This window comes from Ambystoma mexicanum, chromosome 9 (assembly GCF_040938575.1).
Source record: "Ambystoma mexicanum isolate Mex_15411 chromosome 9, UKY_AmexF1_1, whole genome shotgun sequence".
In the NCBI taxonomy this organism is placed as follows: domain Eukaryota; kingdom Metazoa; phylum Chordata; class Amphibia; order Caudata; family Ambystomatidae; genus Ambystoma; species Ambystoma mexicanum.
The window spans coordinates 1,261,675,173-1,261,700,614 of NC_090931.1; the positions used below are offsets into that span (position 1 = coordinate 1,261,675,173).

The 25,442-nt window shown below is 45.4% G+C and overlaps 1 protein-coding gene across 2 annotated transcripts in view; it reads right to left on the bottom strand.

The window, feature by feature from the left end:
- The window catches only part of CCDC93 (coiled-coil domain containing 93), a 2,015,088-nt gene that overhangs the window by 1,474,298 nt on the left and 515,348 nt on the right, over positions 1-25,442 (bottom strand). For both annotated transcript variants that reach the window (XM_069616593.1, XM_069616592.1), the window contains one exon: positions 4,795-4,831. In XM_069616593.1, the coding sequence (XP_069472694.1) occupies positions 4,795-4,831 (37 nt within the window). The remainder of the gene's footprint in view (positions 1-4,794; positions 4,832-25,442) is intronic.

Sequence of the window (25,442 nt, forward strand, 5' to 3'; positions counted from 1 at the left end):
AGAGACATGGGCCCACGTTGCAGAAACCAGTGCAATTTTTCACAGCATTTCTATGTGGGAAAAAATGACTCGAGTTCGAAAATAAATGTAAGCAATCCATATTTGTACCAGAGAGGTTTTTGCCCAGTACAAATTTCAGTGCCAAATTGCACTCCTCTCTCTCATTCCTCCCATCTCTTCTGTGCCTCCCTGCTTGCTCTTTCTCTGCCTTCCCTCCTCACTGCCATGCTCTGAATTTTTCTTCTTCATACTGTGGTCTTCAACAACACCTCCGGTCAGTATTACATTTATGTTATCCCTGCTAGGGTCGGGTCTGTGAACCTTAGTCAAGTGTGCTCACGTACAACAACGGAGCAGACTTGCAGTGTGATTAGACAATACCGGTATAGACTAAAGGAACGGCAGGTGTGAGCCCTTGGTTAGCGATCTCTGCCTCGGTTCCACTAGCTGATGTATTGCTGCCATCTATGGGGGGAATGTCACTGCTGTGTCTGGGCCACCGACTTTCCTTCTCTCCAGGGGAGAAATTGGGCCGGAACAAGACGGAGCTGTGCTCTGGGAAAGCTGGTTTTACAGTCCCGTTCCGTGTAGACATGAAGCCCAAACCGTCCTTAACATCGTGCCTGGTGCAGTTGAGCAGTACACGTTTTTTCACAGACTGCATGTGAAAGTCGTCCTTTGCCCAACTTAAACAATGCAACTGTCCAAAGCTGAACATGCTTTGCATGAGGGGGACTATTCTGACAGAGGAAAGGAGTACCATACCAAGTGTTCATTGCATGCTCAGAAGGATTGCACGTTTGAAGTACTAGCACATACATGTTTGATAAATTGGTGGTCATTCTTATGTTCTCAAAATGTAGTTTGTTTTAATGCAAAGCAGCCAGCATCCGATATTCAGGGCCTGCACATCATTTGACACTACGTTCCGCCCGCACCACTGACAATCTGCCCTCCCCCCAAAGCCCCTGCCCAAGAGGAGGGTGGCAGGAGTTCCCCCAGTACATTTTGTCCATTTCCAGCTGTGCTTCTCTCTAACATGGTTTCTCACTTTCAGATTCTGACGGCTCCACAGCTGTTTAAAAGCAGGCACTGCATGGATCTAGTACGGCCAGCCTCAAACTGGATAATCCACAGACGCCCGAGGTGGTGGGTCCTTGAACTACGTTGCTCCTATTTTTAACGGTCTTTACACTGCCGATAGTAGGAAATACATGCAAGGTTAGCAATGGACTGTGGCTCCTGGGGAATACACTATATTGCTCCATCGTGGCCTACATCATGGAGCAGGTGGAAAGCCAAGAGCCTCCAGGGTCACCCAGTCGCGTTCTCAAGATTCAAGCATAGGAGTTCACGTTCGATTTCTAGAATCATCTCCCTGCAAGCATGCCTAAAAATCCGCTCAAAAGATTCTGTAATACAGGCCCCCATTTTGTGCGCACTAGGTAGCTTGCAGACTCACACACCTTGCCGGAATTATGTAAATGTTAAAATGAGTTAAGTGCATGTTTTTTGCACTCACTAGAATGGTGACAAAGACCTCTTGTGGGGCTGCTGCATTGGTGTTCCCTTAATTGCCACGTGGTGATTTCTAAGGTCATTCGGGATGGTTATTTCTCTGAAGCTGCAGTGGATCAATAAAGAAGTCTGGCTTGATTTAAGGCAGTTATGCACCGGAATCAGCTTGGCTGCCATAGTGCGATCTGCAGCTTACTGGGCAAGGATCTGCAAACCTGCTTGCTGGGTCTATGGCTTCTCATTGCAGTGTGGTCTGTGGGGACTGGCACTTGGGATGGCATTTGCTATCTGCTTGTGCTAGTGCAGGAAGTGACCGATTCAGAGAGTGTCGCTGCTGCTCAGAACGATAGCTTGGGGACTTTCACAACCATCTCAGTCATGATGCTGGCAGACTTCTTCATGTCAGCCGGTACTGGGCAGTATAGCAGTAGCCTGTTAGCATGGACGCGGCGTCACCACTCTCCTTGTGACCTCGTTTCTATTCGAGTGCTGCTATGGCAAAGTATGCAACGTTTATCTCCCTAGGGCCATAGAAAGAAGTATACATACTGAACAATTAACCTAGGTGCCATTAATCAGAAACCAAGGTGCATTTGTTAAGATTTGGAGCTCGAAGGTGTATAACTGCATAGGCACACTGAATGGTATATGACGTATTCAATGGTAAATACTAAAAGTAAAATGATCGGAAGTAAAGAAATACCTTTAATATGGCAATTATTGAAATGTATTACAATATTTTAGATTATTTTACAAGAATTTTAAGGGGTTAGCTTTCTCTGTTCCTCAATCCCTGTCCAGCATGTCCCTTAAACATCCACTTAATGTCTCCAATTCTAATCTTTCTTCTATCACTGCGATCAGGCCTTTAGCCTTGGACCAGGTATATTAAGCTGAAATATAAGCCTTGGAATGTTCACTTAGTGTTCTCATTTACCAACTGGTATAGCCTATAGTTTGTTCAGAATGCTACATTTAAAGGCTACCGACAGTCCAGAACGTACCCACAACCAAATCATGGCAACTTCCCAGGCAGATTCTACTGAGCAAGATTAACTTCTATGGACAACTAAACTTTAGTTTATACGATCAAGAGCAATGCGAGTTTCTAGCAGCTTTATAGAGCCCACTTTCAGACTAACACATTATGGACCTGTAAAGCTCATTATACGGCTTTGCTGCATTTTGGACTTTAACCTGGGTCTTCAGGGCCAATGACGGACAGGGTCTATAAACCTCCGAGAATGTTTTCTTCTCTTCAGACAAACTGATAGAGTGGAATCCAGGCTCCTACCACAGTAGAAGCCAGAAGTGTGTGCTTCTCCTTTGTTCTCACAGCTTCCAGCTCTCTAACCAATGAGCAGTTTGGAATGGAGGCAACAACTGCTCACCACAAGCTTCCCCTTACGCTGTGTACACACTGGGCAATGGCAAAAGAGATATGAATACGCTGTGTCACAGGAAGCCCCGGGTGAGCCTGCCCTTGGTCCCCCTCACACAAGCTCGAATAGCCTTTGAGCCCTTACTATCAGGCTCTAGGCGGCGCCCAAGTTTGTATTTTTGTATTTGTATTTTATTGAATTTATATAGCGTTTTAATCCAAGACGCTTTACAAGAGGAACAAGCAAGATACAACAAGCATTAAGTAACAATTGAATCAAACCAGAAAACAGTGCAAAAACAATTAACATTATAGAAGAGTATTGGCGAGAGTAGAGAGGGACCAAAGTGAGAGTGGGAGTAGGAGGTATGAGTAGTGGTAAAAGTAGAAGTAAGAGAGGAAGCAGAGGGTGTAAGGGAGAAGTATGGAAGAGATGGGAATTAGAGAAGTGCAGGAAGTAGAGTAGAAGGGAGTAGAGTGAAAGGAGTTAAGGGCCCGAGCGCAGTGAGGGGCACTTAACGAGGGTGGCAGTGCTGTTATCGAAAGGGTCAGCATGCCACTGATGGGCATGTCGCCATTAGCACCCGTGTAGTTCCCTACAAGGGTGCCAATGGTATCTTTAAAAAACAAAAAAGAAAATAAACATACCTTTCTTGCGCAGCCCGGCGTCTCGCAGTGCTGGTGTCAGAAGTCTGTGTTCCAAGTTGATTACTGTGATGTCATCAACAGGAAAACGGCCTCACACTGCACAGCGCTGGGCCGTGTAAGAAAGGTACGTTTATTTTCTTTTTGTTTGAAAACTATACCATTAGCACCCGTGTAGGAAACTACAAGTGTTGTAAGTGGTGAAGGGGGAGCGAGGAAAGGGGTGATGGCCACCCAGGCTCCTCGGAACGCAGGCTTGTACTAGAGAATACAGCCCTTGTTCAGAGCATCCTGATTGGACAAGGCCCCCTACCAGGGTGCTAATGTGGGCTAGGTCGACTTCGAAGTTGGCTTGGAGCCACTAACCTGGGCAGTGGTCACCTACCACAAAACGGACCATAGAGGGCTCTAATGCTTCATTAATAGAAAGCCTGAGTGGAACAATGAGAAGCAATGTTAGCAAAGGAGCTGAGGGAAACGTCCATGAAGAGCAGTTAGACCGGAGAGGAAAGAAAGGATGGACTGATATACTGGATGTTAAATATTACTTTCTGGAGCTACCACTGATCTACATGCTGAAAAGAATAATGTAAAGCCTTACATGTAACAGGTCTCCGGAGCCATCAATCCGTGGTTGACCGACGATACAGCAGTATATATGTAAATTCGGGCCAAAATGAGCCTTCAAATTGACTCTTGCTGGGAGCCATTTTAGAACGAGTCTTTACCACACACTGCAGCACGTCTTACCATTGTGATACAGTATTGTCCCATGTTTACTATCAGACGGGATGTCGTCTCAGCTAAACAATTTTAGGCTTCCAGCCCTCTTGTAACAGACGACTGGAAAACATTCATATTAAAAAGACTCCTGACAGAATTCAGTTTGAGAACTCATTTTGGGGGCTAACCTGCATATTCACAGAACATGCATTTACACAATTTAAACAATAAGATTAAATAATATTATCACAAACCCAGTTCCCTGGGTCTTATGAAGTCCCGCCCCAAGTTGTACGGGGCCTAGTGCCCAAAAAGTCACAAGTTCCACTGTGGTTTCTCCAGGGATGGTATTACAGAACTGATGCAGTTGGCTGCTATTCCACAAGGTGCCACTGATGATTATGCCAATGGATTTTCAGTAAAATGATGCATGATCCACTTCTTTTACTTAGACTTAATTGAAACACTTGAAGATTACACATCACATTGCCTTAAAGCAGGATTTTTCAAAGCTACATTTGTATTACCTGATCTACTTTTCCATGACGGCTAAAGCCATACCTCCTGCAATAAAAACAGAAAAAAAATATTTAGATCAGGCCTTACTGCTTTGACGCTACAGCGGGTAGGTGAAGGCTGTCCTGTTTCACCCATGAATTTGCAAAAAACATTCTAGAACAAAAGAGAAGATGGTTACTGCAAAAGCCTGGACAGGCAGGAACATTATAGCATATAGTGTTTGAAAGAGGCCTGACAGTAAGCAGAAAAGCGCCAGTCTACATGTGCACCCCGCACCATTCCGGTGCAGTCTGTGGCTTTTTTGTTAGATTTCAAAGCTTAACAATGATCCAAAAACGAAAACCCCAAAGCGAAAGGCCTTTCTAATTCAAAGGGAGACAACTATAACAAACGGAAGCAAATATATGGTGACTGATCCAAAACGTGCGAAAGGATGGTCTCCAAAAAGCAAACATTCCAACCCCCTGTACAGTAACACATCAACACTGAAAGGCAAAGGGCACACGCGCAAAGGCAAAGTAGCCATAGAGTCAAGAGTACAAGAAGGAGATGGCTGCAATAATGACGGGCAGGCAGTTACAGCGACAGTGGAGCCAGATGATGAAACATACTGTATGAGAAGCAGACAGAGAATGGCAATAGAGGAAATATTGATAGAAAAGCATCGCTTATTTGATTCGATTGCATTGAACTCACTGCAGCCAATGGCCTTTTGTGCGATAAAATGAGCACGTGAACCTCACATTTGGAAGGAATATGGTGTGCACATCAATGTCACGCTACTACAAACAGAACACCATTTAAAGGGGAGAGCAATGAGTCAAAGACGAGGTGGATGCACTTTCGGAATGAAGTAGACTTAGGAAAGGGCATGTGTTCAAAGGGTCCGCAGGAATACATTATACATTGTTCCTTCCTGACATGGCATTTGACAAAGTTATTAAACAAAGGGTACTCCTCCAAGGGTGCCGTTTCTTAGGCAGCACCATTTAGACGCAGCAATTCCAGCACAGTAAAGATGTGTGATATCAAAGAAAGCACAATTGTCAATGCGTTTGATTATAAGTTTTAGTGGCAACAAATAGGGGGTGTCATCGCAAATGTGCTCTCCAACAAACGGAACAGATTTCAGGTGGGACCTCTCGGTGTAATGGTTCATACATCCCTGGTCACACAATGATGCAGGGAACCCTGCATGAGATTGAGACAGGGATTTAAGGATTTATTTTTTGAGAGCAAGAGTTTTTTAGGGTTCGCAGGTTGTACTATGATTTTAGATGGGCACAGTCCTTGGAGGGCAAGAAAGACACATGGCAGATGGGATGTTGTGGAATAGGATGGTGCATGCGTGGCGATTAGGGAGCCCTAAATCAGTGTGCTGACCATGCAAGCATACATCATTACAAGTCCAACGTCCACTTTGCTTTGCCATTGACCTCACTGCAAATTGAACCAAGCGAAAGCCGCCGCAGTCAGAAATACGTTGTTGTATTTTTAAATATCGCGGCATTTACAAATACAACACCGTTGTATCTCTGCCTGCAGCGGGTTTCACTTGGAGTCTCCTGGGCTCCAGACAGAAATACTGCGATGTTTAGAAACACAACCGCGTTGTAATTCTGTCTGCAGCGGCTTTCACTTTGAGTCTCCAGGGCTCCCCCGAGGGAGCCCTGGAAACTCAAAGTGAAAGCCGGTGCAGACTTGTATTTAAAAACACTGCGGTTTTCTTTCCAAGTTTCTCATGCTCCTCCGGCTCGGAGGAGCCCAAGAAACCTAGAAAGAAAACAGCTGCATTTTTAAATACAACAACGTTGTATTTATGTTTGGTGTAGCATCAGCTTGTAGCCCGGGGGCTCAAAGCTGAAGCCACCGCAAACATAAATACAACGTTTTAAAAGCTGTGGTTTTCTTTCTAAGGTTCTGGGCTCCTCCAGCCCAGAAAACTTAGAAAGAAAACCACTGCTTTTATAATATTTGCAGTGCTTAGTTAAAAAAATAAGCACTTACCTACATGCAGCTTTCCGCCTGCATTCTCTGGTCTCCGGCACTAATGAAGCAAAAGCCACCCAGTTGTAGTTTTTGTTCATTACAGCTGGCTGGCTTTTACTTCATTAGTGCTGAAAGGGCAGAGCTTAACACAAGCACAGGAGGCTCATCCATTTCACAAAATGGATGCCTCCTAGTGCTTCAGATTTTTGAGTTTGAGCCTCATTTGCTCAAAACTTTACGTGGACTTTGTATAAAAATATTTTTTATATATATTTTTGATTATGGGCCACCTTTTTAGCCAATAATATTTTTGAATGAACTATCCCTTTAATTTGTTTTTGTTGTCTCTTCTCATTTGTGCTGGTTAGCGGACCGAGAAGGATACAAACTTCGGATAACTCAGCATTTTAATCAAAAACAAAGAAAGAAAGTGGCACCGGGTGTCTCATCAAGTATCTAGTGGTAGGTGGCTATAGATAATCTTGTCTGTGGCAAGAAGTGCAAATGTTAGCTCATGTGAAATGTCAGGAATAGAGAACAAGCACAGTGGAGATGGAAGGGGAGAAGCCAAGGACTCCAGTGGTAATGAAGCTGCAACAAGTGATTGTGAGCATGGAGAAAGAGCTGGAGAGCAAAGCCTATAGGGGACAGAAAGGTTAATTGTGCCAAATCCCTCTGTGACAGACAGTCTTCACAGTGACATGGAGAGTAACATATGCCCCAGGAGTGGAATGGCGCAGGCTATCCGTGTGCTAATAGAATTGGCCATCACATGTCACTACTACAGTCCGTGGCCCAGATCTACTAGCTGTTCCCATGCTCTGTTTTTCCCTACTGCCGGTCTGCTTTGCTGTTCACCCCTCCAATGACCTGCAATGAAGTTTCTCTCGCCAAAAGGATCATTGTGTGAACTCTGGACGCCCACGCTCCCTTCACCCCCTTGCACACTGTTAGGCAGAAACTTGTGCAGTTCCATCTGGGACCACTGCAAAAGATTTAAGACTACAGGTGTTTGGCAGTAAACCCACTTGGTAGCAGTCTGTACCACACAGATTAACTTGGTAGCTGTGGCTGAGCAGTCAGACTTCCCTCAAGAAGAGTTAGGCAGTATACAGAGTATTCACAATAGGTCAAAAGAACACAGTAGAACAAGTAAACACTGGCCATGGCTTGGTGTAAAAGAGATATAATTATTTATTTAAAACCACATCTAGAAAAACACACAGGCACTAATAGTAAGCAATTCAAAAACACGGTCACTAAAAGATATACACTCCCTAAGAAGAATATTAGACAAGTCTTAAGTAAAGCCCCACTTATTTTCAGACAGCTGTGAGTGCTTAACGTAGATGGCACTCTAATAATTCGTTTTTAAAAGGGAGAGAACAGCAGAGAATAAACTAAAACAGATCCCAACACTTTTTCACGAACACAACAAGAGAAGAAGGCAAAGTAACACCGTGAGTTTAGAGTCAGTAGGCCGGATCCACTTTAAGGGGATCAAAACGAAATGTGTCCAGGTCACACGGTTGCAGTGCACAAAAGTCTTGTAACGCTTCAAAAAGGAGTTGGACCGAAGAAAGGGACCAGTTAGAGGGTCAAGGCGGCCAGCCCAGTCCAGAAGGTTAAGGGGTTATTATTACCTTGTAGCAATCTTTAAAAAGGGAGGCCTGGCAGACACGGTACCTTAAAGTGGTGAGAATACTCCAGCGGGGGTAATTGTTCCTGGCAGCGGATGCAAGTCGGTGTTTCGTCCGATGGAAGAGAGGATCTCGTCGGGGAGGATGACAGGCGTCCGTTGCACTGCCAGGGAAGCAACCAGCCGCGGAGTTCTCAGGTAAAAGGAGCGGTCTTTTTATTCGCGGTCCAGTGGTAAGTGGCTATCCGGTTGCCGGGGTGCTTGGCACGGGCAATTCGATCACAAGCCGGTCTGGGGTGCGAAGAGAAGAAGGTAAACTGGTTGTGCCCACCAGTCAGGGGAAGAAGCCTCTCCAGCCGGGAGATCTTCTCTGTCGTCGGGAAGTGGTGAGTCAGTTCCGCAGGGCTCCACCGGTGGTGTCATCGTGGTAGGTCGGCTCAGCTTCTCCCTCGTCGGATTCTCAGGTCCTGTGGCGACTTCTGAAGTTCCAGTCCCCAAAGCCCTGCTTTTATGCAGCACACCCCCATTCACTAAGCCTAGCTGTCAATCAAACATACTAAGTGGTGAGCCGGCCGGCTCACCACTTCGGCCAATCACACAAGAGTGCGACTTGAGTTACCAATGTAACTCAGTCCAGGGTGCCTAAACCCCCTCCCACACCCATGTGGTACCCAGACAGAGTGGCACCACTTTTGGAGGCTTCGGTGAGGAAGCCCGCCAAAAAGTGGAACAAAGGGCTCTACTTGGGTTGGAGTCACAGAAGAGAACACAAACGCCATTTTAGAATAGAGTCCTGGCAAAAAATAGCAACCGGCGAATTAATATTAAATAAATAAACCGGCGGTATGTTCGAGGCTATGAGAATTAAATAATTTAAGTTGGTAGCCTCGAACAATGGGAAAATCCCATAGGAATATATTCGCGGTCGAATATAAAAAGTAGTATCCACTGCCACCAGCCAAAACTCGATCAGGGGGGACGGAGACGTGCCCCCTCGACTAACAGACCCCGGGGCAATCGAATTGCCCTGACCAGTACATCCACAATATGATGGTTTGTACTGGTTTCTGTTAATAATTTGGGACTGGTAAAGCCAATGGTGACTTTACATGCCCTGGGAGACAGTAGTCAGTCCCAGGGTATGGAGTCTATGGTGGGGTGTCACTATGACACCCCTGTGTTACTGCACAGAGGCTGCTGTGTAACACACACAGAAGAAAAACACGTGAGACCCTATGGAGTAAAGGACCCCATAGCCCATAAAACGCATTAACAGTCAAAGGAACACCATAAATTATGTCCAAGAGTGGGAGAAAAAGAGTCTCACTCTTGGCAGGAGAAAAAAACAAACTCCAGAAATCCAGCAAAGCTGCTGGGGGACTCACTAGGTTAGGAAATTCAGCCTAAAGAGAGAATTCTCCCTAACACTCGCCACCCCCCCAGACTAAGGGACAGGAGGATTTAATCCACTCCTGGATGAATCTCATACCTCTAGTCGATGACATACATCCTAGAGAGATCATCAGCATTTTGGTGGTGACACCCTGACCTGTGCTCAATGGTGAAATCAAACCCTTGCAGGCAGATTGACCATCTCAATAATTTTGGGTTTTCCCCTTTCATTTGCATTAACCATCTCAAGGGTTGGTGGTCAGTCTGAATGACAAAAATAGAACCATACAAGTATGGCCTAAACTTCTTCAGAGCCCACACAATAGCAAATCACTCTCGTTCAATGGTTGCCCACCTTGTTTCAGGATCCTTCAGTTTTCTACTGATGAAGCAAATGGGGTGCTCCCTACCTTTCCCATCCAGTTGACTGAGGACTGCACCTATTCCTACATTTGAAGCATCTGTTTGCACAATGAAAGTTTGGTGATAGGAGCTCTGAGTACTGGGGCTTGGCAAAGAGCCTTTTTCAGGGTTTCAAAGGCCTGATTGCATTCCTCATTCCACCTAACCCTTTTAGGGAATTTAGGGGAGGAGATGACATTCAGTGGAGAAGCTATGGACCCATAGTTCTCAACGAAATTCCTGTAATTCCCAGTGAGACCTAAGAAGGCTCACACCTGGGTCTGAGTAGTAGGTGTTGTCCAATTTTGCACAGCTTCAATCTTACTGGGCAAAGGCCTTATTTCTCCACCTCCTACCTCACGTCCAAGGTAGACCACTTTACTCTGTCCAATCTGGCATTTACTTGCCTTTATGGTCAGATTGGCCTTTCCAAGAGCCTGCAAAACATACCTCAGGTGGTCCACATGTTCGTCCCAGGAATTGCTGAACACTGCTATGTCATCCAAGTATCCCATGCAGAAGTCCTCCATCCCATTCAGAACCTGGTTTACCATCCTTTGAAAAGTAGCAGGTGCATTTTTCAATCCAAAAGGCATAACCTTAAACTGGTATAAGCCAACTGGGGTAGAAAATGCAGTTCTCTCCTTAGCATGGTCTATCAGGGCTATTTGCCAATAGCCTGACGTCAAGTCAAATGTGCTGAGGAACTTGGCTGCACCAAGTCTATCCACCAACTCATCTGTCCTTGGCAAAGGGTGGGCATCAGTCTTAGTGACTGCATTAAGAGCTCTGTAATCCACACAGAATCTAAGTTCTTGAGATCCTGCCTTTGGTACTAACACAACTGGGCTAGACCATGGACTAGTAGAGGGCTCCATTACCCCGAGATCAAGCATCTTGTTGACCTCACCTTTGATGTGGGTTCTTACATTTTCTGACATTCGATATCCTCTGCTTTTGACTGGCAGACAGTCACCAGGGAGTATGTCATGCTGTCCCCAAGGGGTCAAGCCTGGTGAAAGTGAGAACAGAGAGGCAAACTGATTTAACATAGATTTGCACTCTTCCTGTTGCTCAGGTGTCAGATTTGAAGAGAGATTTACTCCTTCAATCTTTTCATCTAAAGGTAAACCTCTGAGGAGATCAGGAAGAGCTTCACTCTCTTCTTCTTCCTCTGATGATGCTAGAAGCAAAGCTCCTACATCAGGTCTGGAGACATACACTTGTAGTCTGTTGGTGTGGAAGACTGTTGGAGCCTCCTGGGATTGCCCAAGTCCACCAGATAGTTGACCTCTCCAAGTTTACCCACAACTTTGAAGGGTCCCATCCATTTGTCTTGCAAGGCCCTCTGCCTTGTTGGAATCATAACGAGAACTAGCTGGTCCTGAGTAAACTCAACCATGTTAGCCTTTTGGGCATGCCAGTGCTTGACCAATGCTTGTCCACCTTTCAAGTTAACACTTGCTTCTGCCATCATTTGTGACATTCTCCTTCGGAGACCTACCACAGTCTGTCACTCTGAATGGCTTGGGGGAAGGAGCACTCTCCAACCCCTCCTTGATCAGGGCCAATGGACCTCTGACCGGATGACCATAAAGAAGTGCAAAGGGAGAATAACCTACTCCCTCCTGAGGGACTTCTCTATAAGCAAAGAGAAGGCATGGCAGTAGAAGGTCCCACTTTCTTTTAAGGGGGTCCTCTAAAGCACCTATCATGCTCTTCATGGTTCTGTTGAAACTTTCAACCAGCCCATTTGTCTGAGGGTGGTATGCGGTTGAGAACTTGTAAGTAACTCTGCAGGTTTTCCACATGGCTTTCATGTAGTGGGACATAAAATTCGACCCCCTGTCAGAGATTACTTCCTTAGGAAACCCAACCCTGGTAAAAATACCAAGGAGGGCCTTAGCCACAGCCGGAGCTGTAACAGTCCTCATAGGAATTGCCTCAGGGTATCTAGTAGCATGGTCTACTACAACAAGTATAAACCTGTTGCCTGAGGAAGTTGGAGGATCAAGGGGACCAACAATGTCAATCCCTACTCTCTCAAATAGGACTCCCACTACAGGGAGAGGCACTAAAGGTGCCACATTCTTGGAGCCAACCTTACCAGAAGTCTGGCAGGTGTGGCAGCTCCTGCAGTATGTATCTACTTCAGCCCCCATCTTTGGACAATAAAAGTAGAGTGAGAGCCTTTCCTTAGTCTTCTTGAAACTCAAGTGACCAGCCAAAGGAATCTCATGGGCTAACTGCAAGAACTGTGGTCTGTTCTCTTGGGGTACTACAAGTCGTTTGTTGTCCCCAGGTGCAGACTCTGTTGGTTCACTGTAGAAGAGGCCATCTTCCCAGTGTAACCTATATTTCCCAGGCTCTTGCCCTTCAGCCTGAGCATCTGCCTGGTGGCGAAGACCTTCCAGAGTTGGACATTCTCTCTGTCCCTTACTGAAGTCTGCCCTGTTGGGTCCACCTTCTGCCAGTAAAGACTGCAGCTCAGGATGGTCAACAGGATCCAGATCTCCAAAGAGTCCCTGGCCTTCCACTAGCTCTTCTTCAGAGTCTAGTTCAACCACACAGGGTTGTACCTCCCTCTCAGCCTCAGCTGGAGGGGGAGTTACTGGTGTAACTTTGGACAACCTAGGGGAAGTCCTTGTTGGCTGCACTGGAGTGCTGGCTGTGGGGTTCTTTTTAGAAGTTTTAGGTTTCCCTTTTTCTTCTCGTTTCTTAGAGACAGCAGCGGACATCTCCAGTGGAGCAGGAGTGATATCTTTCTTCATCATCTCCTTGGGAGTACCTCTCATGGTTCTCTCCCTTGCAGGTCTGGTGAGCTCCTGTAACCTTTTACTAGGAGGTCTTGGGGTATGTGACACTACTCCAAGAGTTTTCAGGTCATTACCCAACAGAATCCTTCCTGGTATCTCACTTCGTATGCTGACAGGTATCTTCACAGTCATGTCATTACACTGGATGAGAACTGGTAATTGGGGAAGCATCTGCACAGGCCCTCCAGCTAACTTGGTGAGGCATTTGGGTGCCTTAGCAACATCCTCAGCCTGAAAAAACGATTTGTCCACCACAGTTATGCTGGCCCCAGTGTCCCTAATGGCAGGAGTCTCCTGACCATTCACCTGGACACTGTCCTTATAATACTCTTTAGTATTATCTGGGATAGAATTATAGACATCTATGTTCTGTTGTTCCCACAAACCCAGAGACACTAAAGAAACACTGGCTGAGACTCCAATGGGTTCATCAGCCAGCAACAGAAAGTTTCCACTTGCCATTTGTACTTCCTCCTCTGGTGCGAAGGCTAAGGAGACAAGCTGGACCCTTGAAGGTTTACCCTTACATCTGGGATCTCCTTTCACATGGTCAGTAGAGCCACAAACAAAGTATTTACCAAATGCTTTCTGGAATGGTGGCTTGTTCTGACCTTCTGGTATGGCACCAGGAGGTACAGTAGCCTGATTTGGTTTCCCTTGTGGCTTACCCTTTTGGTTTGGGGCCCTCTTCGGAATTGGAATTATTAGAATTCTCTTTGGAGTCCTTTTTTGGCTGTTTTCCCTCATCCTTTTTCTGAGTAGCCCCAGAATCCTTGTGAGTGGCCCTGTTGGCAACCCACACATCAGCAGCCTTAGCTAGCTTCCTGGAATCTAATTCCTTTGAATCAGCCAAGTGCTGTCTGAGCTCAGGAGAGCAGGCATCAAAAATTGACTCCAACATTACAAGATTCTTCATTCCTTCATAAGTGGTAACTCTGTACCCTTAATCCATCCCTCTAAGTTTTTCAAACTTTCACTCACCCAGGTAGCCCAAGGGGTACCATCATGCTTTTGAGGGTCCAAAACCTCTTAAGGTACTGGGAAGGGGTCTTCCTAAATCTAGCTATTAAAGCTAGTTTCACACATTCATAATCCTTCTTATCCACCTCCCTCAACTCCATTACCACATCAGTTGCAACAGGGGGAAGCCTAGAGAACAACCAGGGAAGTAACGAATTCCCTGTGATGTCCAGGAGCCCATGATTATACTCAAACATTTTAACCAATCCAACACATCCAACTTAGGTTCATACATACCCACTAATTCCTTAGGCATCCGGGGTCTTTTGGGACTGGAACTCATAGAGGAACCAGAGGAGAGAGAAGCATTTTCCACAGACAACTTTTTCATTTCTAGTTCATGATTAAGCTCTATTTCTCTGAGTCTTAACTCAGCTTGCTTCTGCTCGCCCTGGGCATTCATTCTTCTGAACTCTAGCTCTTGGTTTCTTTCAGATTGAGCAATAAAACGTTTGTACTCTAATTCAAGCTTCATTTTTTCAAGTTCCAAATAAGCAGGGTTACATGTAGGACCTGGTATAGGCCCAGTAGGTACAGTAGGTAAGACAGAGAGGCTCAGAGTGGCTAACTTCATTAGGTTCACTTTCCTCTTCTGACTCATCATCATGACTTTGATTCAGATCAATACCATCACTGTTTTCTACATTTGCTGGGGGGGGGGGGTAGATTCCTCTGTACCATCCAGACTTTGGTTTTCTAACAATCTTTCTATAAGTTCCATTTTCTTGCCCTTCTCAGAGAGATTCTTGTGTCTACACAATACTTTTAAGCAATCAGCAGTTATGGCAGACAATGATTCTAGGGTATAACTCTCCATAGCAGACAGTTAGAAAATCAGCTTTTTAGTGATAAGCTCTGTGGTTAGTTGTCCCAAAGTGTTCAAAAAGCACACTAAAGTGTATACTCAATACAAATCCCACTGCTGTACACCAGTATTAGGCAGAAACCTGTGCAGTACCCTCTGGGACCACTGCAAAAGATTTAAGACTACAGGTGTTTGGCAGTAAACCCACTTGGTAGCAGTCTGTACCACACAGATTCACTTGGTAACAGTGTCTGAGCAGTCAGACCTCCCTCAAGAAGAGTTAGGCAGTATACAGAGTATTCACAATAGGTCAAAAGAACACAGTAGAACAAGTAAACACTGACCAGGGCTTGGTGTAAAAGAGATATAATTATTTATTTAAAACCACATCTAGAAAAACACACAGGCACTAATAGTAAGCAATTCAAAAACACGGTCACTAAAAGATATACACTCCCTTAGAAGAATATTAGACAAGTCTTAAGTAAAGCCCCACTTATTTTCAGACAGCGGTGAGTGCTTAACGCAGATGGCACTCTAATAATTTGTTTTTAAAAGGGAGAGAAAAGCAGAGAATAAATTGAAACCGATCCCCACACTTTTTCACGAACACAACAAGAGAGGAAGGCAAAGTAACACCGTGAGTTTAGAGTCAGTAGGCCGGATCCACTTTAAGGGGATCAAAACGAAATGTGTCCAAGGTCACACGGTTGCAGTGCACAAAAGTCTTGTAACGGTTCAAAAAGGAGTTCGATCAAAGAAAGGGACCAGTTAGAGGGTCAAGGCGGCCAACCCAGTCCAGAAGGTTAAGGGGTTATTATTACCTTGTAGAAATCTTTAGACAGGGAGGCCTGGCGGACCCGGTACCTTAAAGTGGTGAGAATACTCCAGCGGGGGCAGTTGTTCCTGTAAGCGGATGCAAGTCGGTGCCTCGTCCGGGGAAGAGAGGATCTCGTTGGGGAGGAAGACAGGAGTCCGTTGCACTGCCAGGGAAGAAACCAGTCGCGGAGTTCTCAGGTAAAAGGAGCAGTCCTTTTATTCGCGGTCCAGTGGTAAGTGGCTATCCGGTTACTGGGGTGCTTGGCACAGGCAATTCAACCACAAGCCGGTCTGGGTTGCGAAGAGAAGAAGGTAAACTGGTTGTGCCCACCAGTCAGGGGAGGAAGCCTCTCCAGCCGGGAGATCTTCTCTGTCGTCGGGAAGTGGTGAGTCGGTTCTGCAGGGCTCCACCGGTGGTGGTGTTGTGGTAGGTCAGCTCAGCTTCTCCCTCGTCGGATTCTCAGGTCCTGTGGCGACTTCCGAAGTTCCAGTCCCCAAAGCCCTGCTTTTATGCAGCACACCCCCATTCACTCAGCCTAGCTGTCAATCAAACATGCTAAATGGTGAGCCGGCCGGCTCACCACTTGGGCCAATCACACAAGAGTGCGACTTGAGTTACCAAGGTAACTCAGTCCAGGTTGCCTAAAACCCCTCCCACACCCCCTGTGGTACCCAGAGTGGCACCACTTTTGGAGGCTTCTGTGGAGAAGCCCACCAAAAAGTGGAACAAAGGGCTCGACTTGGGTTGGAGTCACAGAAGAGAACACAAACGCCATTTTAGAATGGAGTCCTGGCAAAAAATACCAACCGGCGAATTAATATTAAATAAATAAACCGGCGGTATGTTCGAGGCTATGAGAATTAAATAATTAAAGTTGGTAGCCTCGAACAATGGGAAAATCCCATAGGAATATATTCGCGGTCGAATATAAAAAGTAGTATCCATTGCCACCAGCCAAAACTCGATCAGGGGGGATGGAGACGTGCCCCCTCGACCAACAGACCCCGGATTGCCCCAACCAGTATGTCCACAATATGATGCTTTGTACTGGTTTCTGTTAATAATTTGGGACTAGTAAAGCCAATGGTGACTTTACATGCCCTGGGAGACAGTAATCAGTCCCAGGGTATGGAGTCTATGGTGGGGTGTCACTGTGACACCCCTGTGTTACTGCACGGAGGGTGCTGTGTAACACACATAGAAGAAAAACACGTGAGACCCTATGAAGTAAAGGACCCCATAGCCCATAAAACACATTAACAGTCAAAGGAACACCATAAAACATGTCCAAGAGTGGGAGAAAAAGAGTCTCACTCTTGGCAGGAGAAAAAAAACAAACTCCAGAAATCCAGCAAAGCTCACTAGGTTAGGCAATTCAGCCTAAAGAGAGAATTCTCCCTAACACACACTTCTATGAACAATGTAAGAGGGGTGGATGACACATATGAGGATTAGGCATAGAACCAAGAGCTTCACTCAATAGGCCAACCTTTGTAAAAACTTTGTGGAGGACTCCACTTGCAACGTTATTCCGCTGACTGGACAGGTTCTTTCTGGCCCAGCCAGACATTTACTTTTGTCCACCAAGTGTTTATGAACACTGGTCTTCCTCTTTGCTTTTTCTTTCGGCATTCTTATACCAACCACCAGCTCCTCTATGCCTGTTTTAGGCAAATGTTGTGCTCTTTCGAAACATGAAATGCACTCAAGCTGTTTACTGTGTGAAACAATGGTTGGAAGCATATCACGCATCTTCTTTCACTGTGTGTCTGTGTCCGTGGTGGGCAACCAGCGACCCTCCAGATATTTTGGCCTATTGCTCCCATCAGCCCTAGCCAGTATAGTCAAAGGATAATGATCCTGAGAGTCAGAGGTCGAAACATCTAGACGGCTGCAGGTTGCCCACCATTGGGCAAAGTCTAGCACAATTGTAATAATCAAAATATTTCTTTAGGCTCACGTTACTTTGCATGCTGGTACTTGCGCCATGCAAAGTAATGCAAGCCTAAGGATGGAGAAAACAAAACTTCAATCATAATTATTTTGCTCTTCCTGTATCTACAACTTTTTACATATTGCCAGGTTTACTATGTGATTTGTATACGTTTCAAGTCTCTATACAGCAAAGTACTCTTTTAGCTCTTGAAAGCCAAGCCTTAACAAATATGCATACCAACTGGGGCGGGGAAGAAATTTGGTTTTAAGAAAGAATGAATCATTAATACAAGTCACAAGCTGCATTTTTTTGCATAAATGTAGGTTAATGAACTTTAACAATATCTAGGTTTTGGATATGTGGGGCGGGAAGTGTCCTGTCAGAAACCAGGAAAGGGGGTGCTCAAAAAAGGCAGCTTTAAACAGAGTGCCAGCCCCAGGTTGGAGAGCGATAAGGCTCTTTCTCACTGGCTATCTCTGTCCATCTTGTTAACACCTGACTAAGGCTTCTCATGCCAAATCAGTCAGTGTTCTGCGATGCCTTATTCTCCATCTGCGCCACACTAGAACGGGAATGAGGAACAATCGATTGAAGGAAAAGATAACCGACATGGCCAGACATGAAACAAGAAAGCGGTGAGCGGTGTGACGAATCTAGGCAATTCATCCCTTCTTCCTAAGGAGGAGCCACCCCATTTCGGGCTAGGATGGTGAATCCGCTAAGCAAGACCCTCCCTAGTGGTCAGGGAAAATGGAACCTGACTCCGAGTGACTCTCATTCCTACAGGAACAAAACTACACAACACTTTGTCCGTCTATACGGTAATAGAAAAGACTGATATTATTGTTGTGGATTGGCATACCCAACATACTAACATTACTCCCCTTTGGCTGAAGGCAATGTTGGGATATTCATGAAGTCAACAGCTAAGGGAGATCAACACGCCGCGTAGCAATACGGCAACGAGAATAAAGAGATGAGGAAGATGGAGTGGAGCTAGAAAATCCTACGCAGATGCGAGCATCCTGGAGGGGCAGAGCTGCGGTGCTCTGCAGAGCCAGGGGTAGCATGGAGAAAAAGAAGAACGAGAGAGAAAGATGCCAGAAGTCTGGCGTTTGAAGGACGACAGCGCTGTACCGGAGACAGCGGCAGGGACGAGAGAGAGAGATCATCTGCCCTGGTGGAGCTACCACACAGCAGCCATGGTGGGCCTGGGGCCCATTAAGTGATGCAGAGACGAGACCGCAATGGGGAAACCAAATCCCCGGTCTGTGTGTGAGAAGTGTAGCGACTGCCAAGCAGCATAAGCAAAAGGAAGTGAGCGCTCCCGAGAAGGTAAAGCCGGGAAGAGGGACGTATGTTTACGTCCCCGAGTTAAGAAAATCACCAAGCAAAAGGGGCTTAACGACAGACAGTGAGCCAAGAAGCTGGAGAAGCCAAAAGGGTTACAGGAACCAGAGAAACCAGATTACTGGACACAGGCAAATGCCCAAGGGAGACCCAGTTGAGTTAAATAAATCAAGAGGGCTAGAAGGCTTTGGGGAGCCCTAGAAAAATAAGTACATTTGGGATACAGGGAACCTGGAGAGTTCAATTATTCAATCCTCAATTAAGTTGGAGATTATAATTATAATTGATCTTTTATAACATGCTTAATACCGGGGACCCGATTCTAAGTGCAAGTCCGAGATTCGAACCTGGGTTGCTATGCGTTTTCTTGCTTCCAAGACAAACTCGTTGCCCCATAACTATCCTCCCGGCCCAAAAGGTTTACTGGAGCCTCACAAACTCGATTGCTGGCTACGGGCAGACACCCAAGAGAGACCGTGCTGAGTTGTGCCATTCAGAGCGCTAGAAGGCTTTGGTGAGCCCTAGAAAAATAAGGTGGACACTTGGAACCTGGAAGGTTCAATTACTGAACCCTAAATCAAGAACAGTTTGAAGGACAATGCCCAAGCACTAAGACAATCATTTCTCCTATCAAGGAATTGGAACCATTAGATTTGTGTAGAGACTTAAAATGTGTTATAAAGACATCGATCCTGTGGGTCACTTATCTGCCATGTGCAATCAACTGTAAGAGGATTCAATTCAACACTACAGCTAAGTCAATGCCTAGTCTGGGATACTGAATGGAAACCCTTATTAATATATCTTTATGTCCAGTTCATGCGTTCTGGATGACTACCCCTATATAACACCCCTCTCTTTGAATAACCCTGACCCCACTGAGCCAAGAAGTAGTTCTGTTTTGCAAGTTAAAAGGTTTAATTGATAATTTAAACAATATATATATATATCACGCTTTATAATAAATTAATAATTGAATAGCACACTTAATCTGATATGATAAAGATTAACAACGGAGAATCTGGCACTAGCACACTTCTTTATAATCACTAAGGAGTTGACATGAAATGGATAAGATAGCAACAATACTTTTATGGTTTCAAATGAATGCAATGTGGAATGAAAATGCAATACAGAAAATAACTTGATAGGATTGCAGCAAAAGACAAGGTAATCACTTTCTTGGACAATTCACCCACCCTTTTATGCAATGCAAGGAAATGGAGGGAAGCACACAGTTCTCAGAAATGCAATCAAATGTGATTCAGTTCACCCCAGCAACTTAGACTACAGAAGTTGAAAACACAGGCCCAAATGCTTTTAAATGTGCTGGAAATGAAGAAAAAATATGCTAAAATGCTTTTAATTCCCTCTAGAGGTTCAGGGTGAGTGGTATCTAGTTAATATTAGTCCAGGCTCACACTAGCAATGATGCAGGGATGGTTTTTATGAGGCAACAAATTTCTTTCAGAGGAAAGCAAAAGCAGCTATCTTTTTGCAAGTGGAGAAATTTGCAAATCGCGGTAAAATTCGCGAATGCGTCTGGTGCGATTACAGAGGAACTACAAGGGCTAGCAATATCGTTTCGGGGTCCTAGGAAAGCATAGGATCTCAGATTCCAAATGAAAGTTACTGCAAGTCTCTAGCACAAACGGTCACGGAGATATGAGCGATTAAATAAAGGTCGTTTTTCAGATTTGAAATTTTAAAGTTCAAAAAGACAAGTGCAGCTTGCAACTAGAAAATGACAGGTGACAGCTTTGCAAATGACAGGTGACAGTTAGGAGACAGTTCTACTTAGATTAAACTAGATTGAATTATATTATTTTAACTAGGAGATTGGTTCTGCACAGTTTTCTAGGTCCTCACACTATATTCTTGAGTGAAATGGGCCTCGCCATGGATCTGGTCAGGTTTTAGACGGGACTCTGGTCTCTGCACTTCACAGTGATCTGGGTCTGCTCTCTCTCTGGATTCTGAAGATTGAGGGATTTAAAGTCTGGATCTTTCTGCACAGCTTTCTCTGGAGATTGATGGAGGTAAAGTATGGATTTTCCCGGCAGAGCTTTCAGCTGCAAATGGATTTGAAAGTCCCTATCTGTCCTGTCTGTCTGCTTTTATGTGTTTTCAAAATGGGTGTGTGTGAGCAGCATCACTAGCCAGCCCCTCTCCACTTGTCATTGGCCAAGCTTTCATTTCTCCCCTGATTGGGGGAGCTAAGTTGTGTCAGAGTGATGTCATTTTACAGCCTGCAGAAAGTCCACTCCTCCTGTCAACTTACACACAAATCTAGATTTGAACCAAATACATATTTGCAGAGGTACATATTGTTTTAAAATTACACGCACCCCTCACATATCACAGGAGGTATCCGCTGTTCAAACTCTGCTCTTCCTGGGAGCTTGCATTCAGAAATGGCAATATTTTGCCCTTTTTTAACTGGTTTGCGATACCGTACATTACCCCAAATTTACACACATGTGCGCAAGGAGTAAGGACATTAGTTGATGAAGTGTCAGATTTTTCACATGCACACATTTTGAGTAATATCCTCTTTTCCGCTAAAACCCCCCTGAACATGCCACCGGTTCTAAAAACCTCTTAAAATGTGGGCAGAAAAATCACAAGAATTATGGTGTCATTTATACAATTTTCACATGTCCGCTCTATGAGTTATTCATCTTTTTAGAGTTATGTTCTGGCCCCAAAGGGGTGTGGTTTTCCTCCAGCACAAGGTTGAATTTCTGGTTTTTCCAGTTCTGCCAAGCCAGCTTGCTCTCACAGGCAGTGCCCCTCCCCTGTGCTTCCAGGAGAAATCTCCATTTACGACTCCCGCCATAAAACATTTGCCTGAGTCAAGACAGGGCTTTGTTCAATTTCCTGCAGAGCCCAGGTAATTCAATCAGGGAAGTGTCATATCCCTTTTGGTGTGAGCAGCAAAAGGGCAGCTAGGCTTGGGAACACAGCTGTGACTCAAGTTTCACTCCTGATGGGGGTAGTTGCCAGGCAAATTGGAATCTCTTTAAGCCAGTTTTTAGCTACATGTCATTTCTGTTCCCCAGTTTCTGCATTCAAATACAACTAAACATTTTCACATATGCAGCTAGAAGGCTGATTCTAAGTTTAAAACTGTGACATTTAAACAATTGCAACCTATGTGACACTCAAAAGTAGGTCCCTCAGTCAATTTAAACATTTAGATTTTTTTAGTGTCTTTCAGTCCAAATTTACTTAAACTGCTGAAATCCACAGCTCAGCCAGTCTTGTTATAAACCTTCAAGTCACTTCAGAATATAACTTTACATTGGATCCACCTCTCAGTAAGTCTTTCTTTGGCATGTTTTGGGTTCATTTATTCAGTTTTCTACAAAAAAGTAAAATCTGGTGGTTTTAAAACGCCGGCTTTCTGATAGTGGTGAGTACTGGTACTGCACCCCTTTTTGGGATTTAAGAAAATGAATTCCCAACAGTTATGGGTTTGCTTTTGGCAATCAGCATTGCCACTCCCAATGGTTTCAGCCTACTGTGTGGGTAGTCCAATGGTGGTTTTAGGCAGTTTCCTTCTGTGCCCATAACATCGGCAAAAATGAGTGGCAGCCTATTCTTCATGCATTTCCCTGTGCATTTTCTGGGAAGCTCTGGCCATCATGATGTTTTCCATGTCAGTACTGCACAGTTTTGAGGTAGGGCTCGCATGCATGGGTAAATACATCCTACAAGCCCCCCTTCTTGCGGTGGCCATCTGATCCTTCACTGGTGGGACCCGCAAGATCTGGGATGTTTCCTCATCTTCTTCCAATAGATGGCACAGTTCAGCATCTTTTCCTCCATCCGGTACTGGTCGATCGGTTCTCCTCGCCGGTCCTGATGGGAATATTGGGCGGTACACTGGGCCCATTGCGTCTCTGCTCCCGGTCTCCGGATCGTCCTCCTTGGCCCGTCTCCAGGTTTTCTTTCTCCTAGGACGACAAAGGAAGAGCGGCAATACCTATCCATAGACATTTTTCCCCCACCATTGATATAGTGGGGCAGCATATGCATTTCATCATAACGAAACATTACATTCTTATTTTGAAAAAAAAACAGTATAACTAAGAGACAGTTTCATGCAAATCACAATATTTTAGAGACTAGATGTGGTATGTTTTATGGTTGGAACTGAATTAGTCTGAGACAGTACCCGCTAGGATTCCAGAGGATTCCTCCAGTTGTTGCAGAGTGTGCCTGGGATGGCAACATTTCAGCTGGTTTATGTGAACCCACTTGTCTTCCCCCTCTGCCAAAGGACCTTTGGGGATGTGGATTTTGTAGGCCACAGGGGAGATCTTGTCGATGATCTCAAAGGGTCCCTTCCACGTAGGCAAAAATTTCCGCTGTTTTGCCTGGTTTCTTTGGAAGTTGTATAGATAGACCCGGTCTCCCACCTGATATTCCTTCCTGGAAGTTTCCAGGTCATAGTGGGTCTTCATGCTATCAGCTGATCTTTCTAGATTCCGCTGAGCATAAGCAAAAGCATGTTGAAGGTGTTTCCTTAAATTCTCCACATACTCATGAGTTGTGGAGGCATTTATCAGTGTCTGCTCTTGGGTCCTGTAGAGCACATGCTGCGGAAGCACCATCTTGCGCCCAGTCATCAACTCAAATGGTGACATTTTGGTTGCAGATGAAGGGGTAGATCTGATGGCCATTAGGACCAGAGGTAATCGGATATCCCAACTTGGCCCAGAATCTGCCACAAACCTCTTTAATATGCTCACAATGGTTCGGTTATATCTCTCTACTGCCCCAGAAGAAGCTGGCCGGTAAGCAATGTGTAGCTTTCTCTTGACCCCTAGTATCTCCCACATCTTTGTCATTACTTCACTGGTGAAGTGGCTACCTCTGTCTGACTCAATCCTTTGAGGTAGACCAAAACGGGAAAAGATGTGGTTAATCATCAAGGCAGCTGCCGTTTCTGCCTTGCAATTTGGGGCTGGGAGACATTCCACCCACTTGGTAAACAAGCATGTCACAGTCAACATGTACTTATTCCCCCTAGCAGAGCGAATCACAGGGCCTACAAAGTCGATTTGTAAATCTGACCATGGCAGTGTCATCCCCCGCTTTTGGAGAGGCGCGCGGTGCGTGAGGGATGATGGCTGAAATTGTGCACACACAAGACACCCCTTCAAGTATTGGTCGAGGTCCTGCCCCATGTGTGGCCAGTATGCAACCTCTCTTAAGATTTCCAATGTTGTGTGAAACCCCCTATGACCGGCGGTGGCCGCATCATGGGCGTGACTTAACATCAGGCTTCGGAATGAGGTAGGAACCACCCACTGATCGTGGCCAGCTTCGGATTTCCTTACCAGCAAACCGTCTTGGATTCAGAACATTTTTGGACATTTCATCAACACTCTTAGGTCCTCTTTCCCAATGTAATCGGTATCCATCAGGGGAAAGTTCTCAGGGTCCTCAAGGTGCTGGTAAAACTTACCAATAATTGGATCCCCCTTCTGAGCTGTAATCAAATCAGCATCAGGGGTCTCCTTACTCCATTGTGCAATTGAAAGGTCGTTGTGAGCATTTGTCTGGGACCTAGTGATAGCAGTGATCTGGATTTCCCCCAACAGGGACTCAATCTCAATTAGATCCCCTTGGATGGCCCCGGTTTTGGCCAGCTGATCAGCTAAGTCGTTTCCAGTTTTGTCTGGTCCCTCTACTTTGGAATGACCCTTGATCTTTTTCCAATAGATGGTCATCCCACTGGAGTTGACCAGATCATCAATATTTTGGATGAGTTTGCCATGTTTGAGTGGTTTGTTGTTAGCACATAACATGCCTCTGGTTTTCCAATTGACCAGGTGCTCCACGAACCCGTTCCGTACATAATCCGAATCTGTGATTATGACCAGTTCGTGGAGGTGATGCTGGACAGCAGTGAGGATGGCCTGATGCACAGCCATCAATTCTGCCACCTGACTACTTCGGGGACCAATTTTGTATCCAGCGGAGGGTTCTGGGGACTCATTCACCCAAGCATTCCCTACACCGGCCACCAGTTCTTTCTCCCCGTTGTTGTCAACATGGTAAGAGCATCCATCCACATAGACAGTGGGCATTCCCTCACACTTGTCCTCTTCAAAGACTTTGTGTGGGGAATTAAGGTATGCCTCCGTGTTGTCCTTGATTTTTAGACTTTCGTCCTCGAGACAGTTTTCTCTGGCACAATCATGCAAGTCAGCCAGACCTTGCGCGAGGGGACTCTTCTTGTTTTGGCCATATTTGACCTCCACAGGAAAGCCTTGCATTGACAGAATCCAGGAAGTAATTCGGGAATTACTCACATTTCCGGTCCGGATTCTATCACTTTGGAGATATTGCAGAGGCTGGTGTGGAGTCTCCACTATGATGTGTTCCCCATGGATAAACGGGCGGTAATTCTTCAATGCCCACACCGTCGCCAGGAGTGCCTTCTCACAATCGTTGAATTTTTCCTCCACAGAGG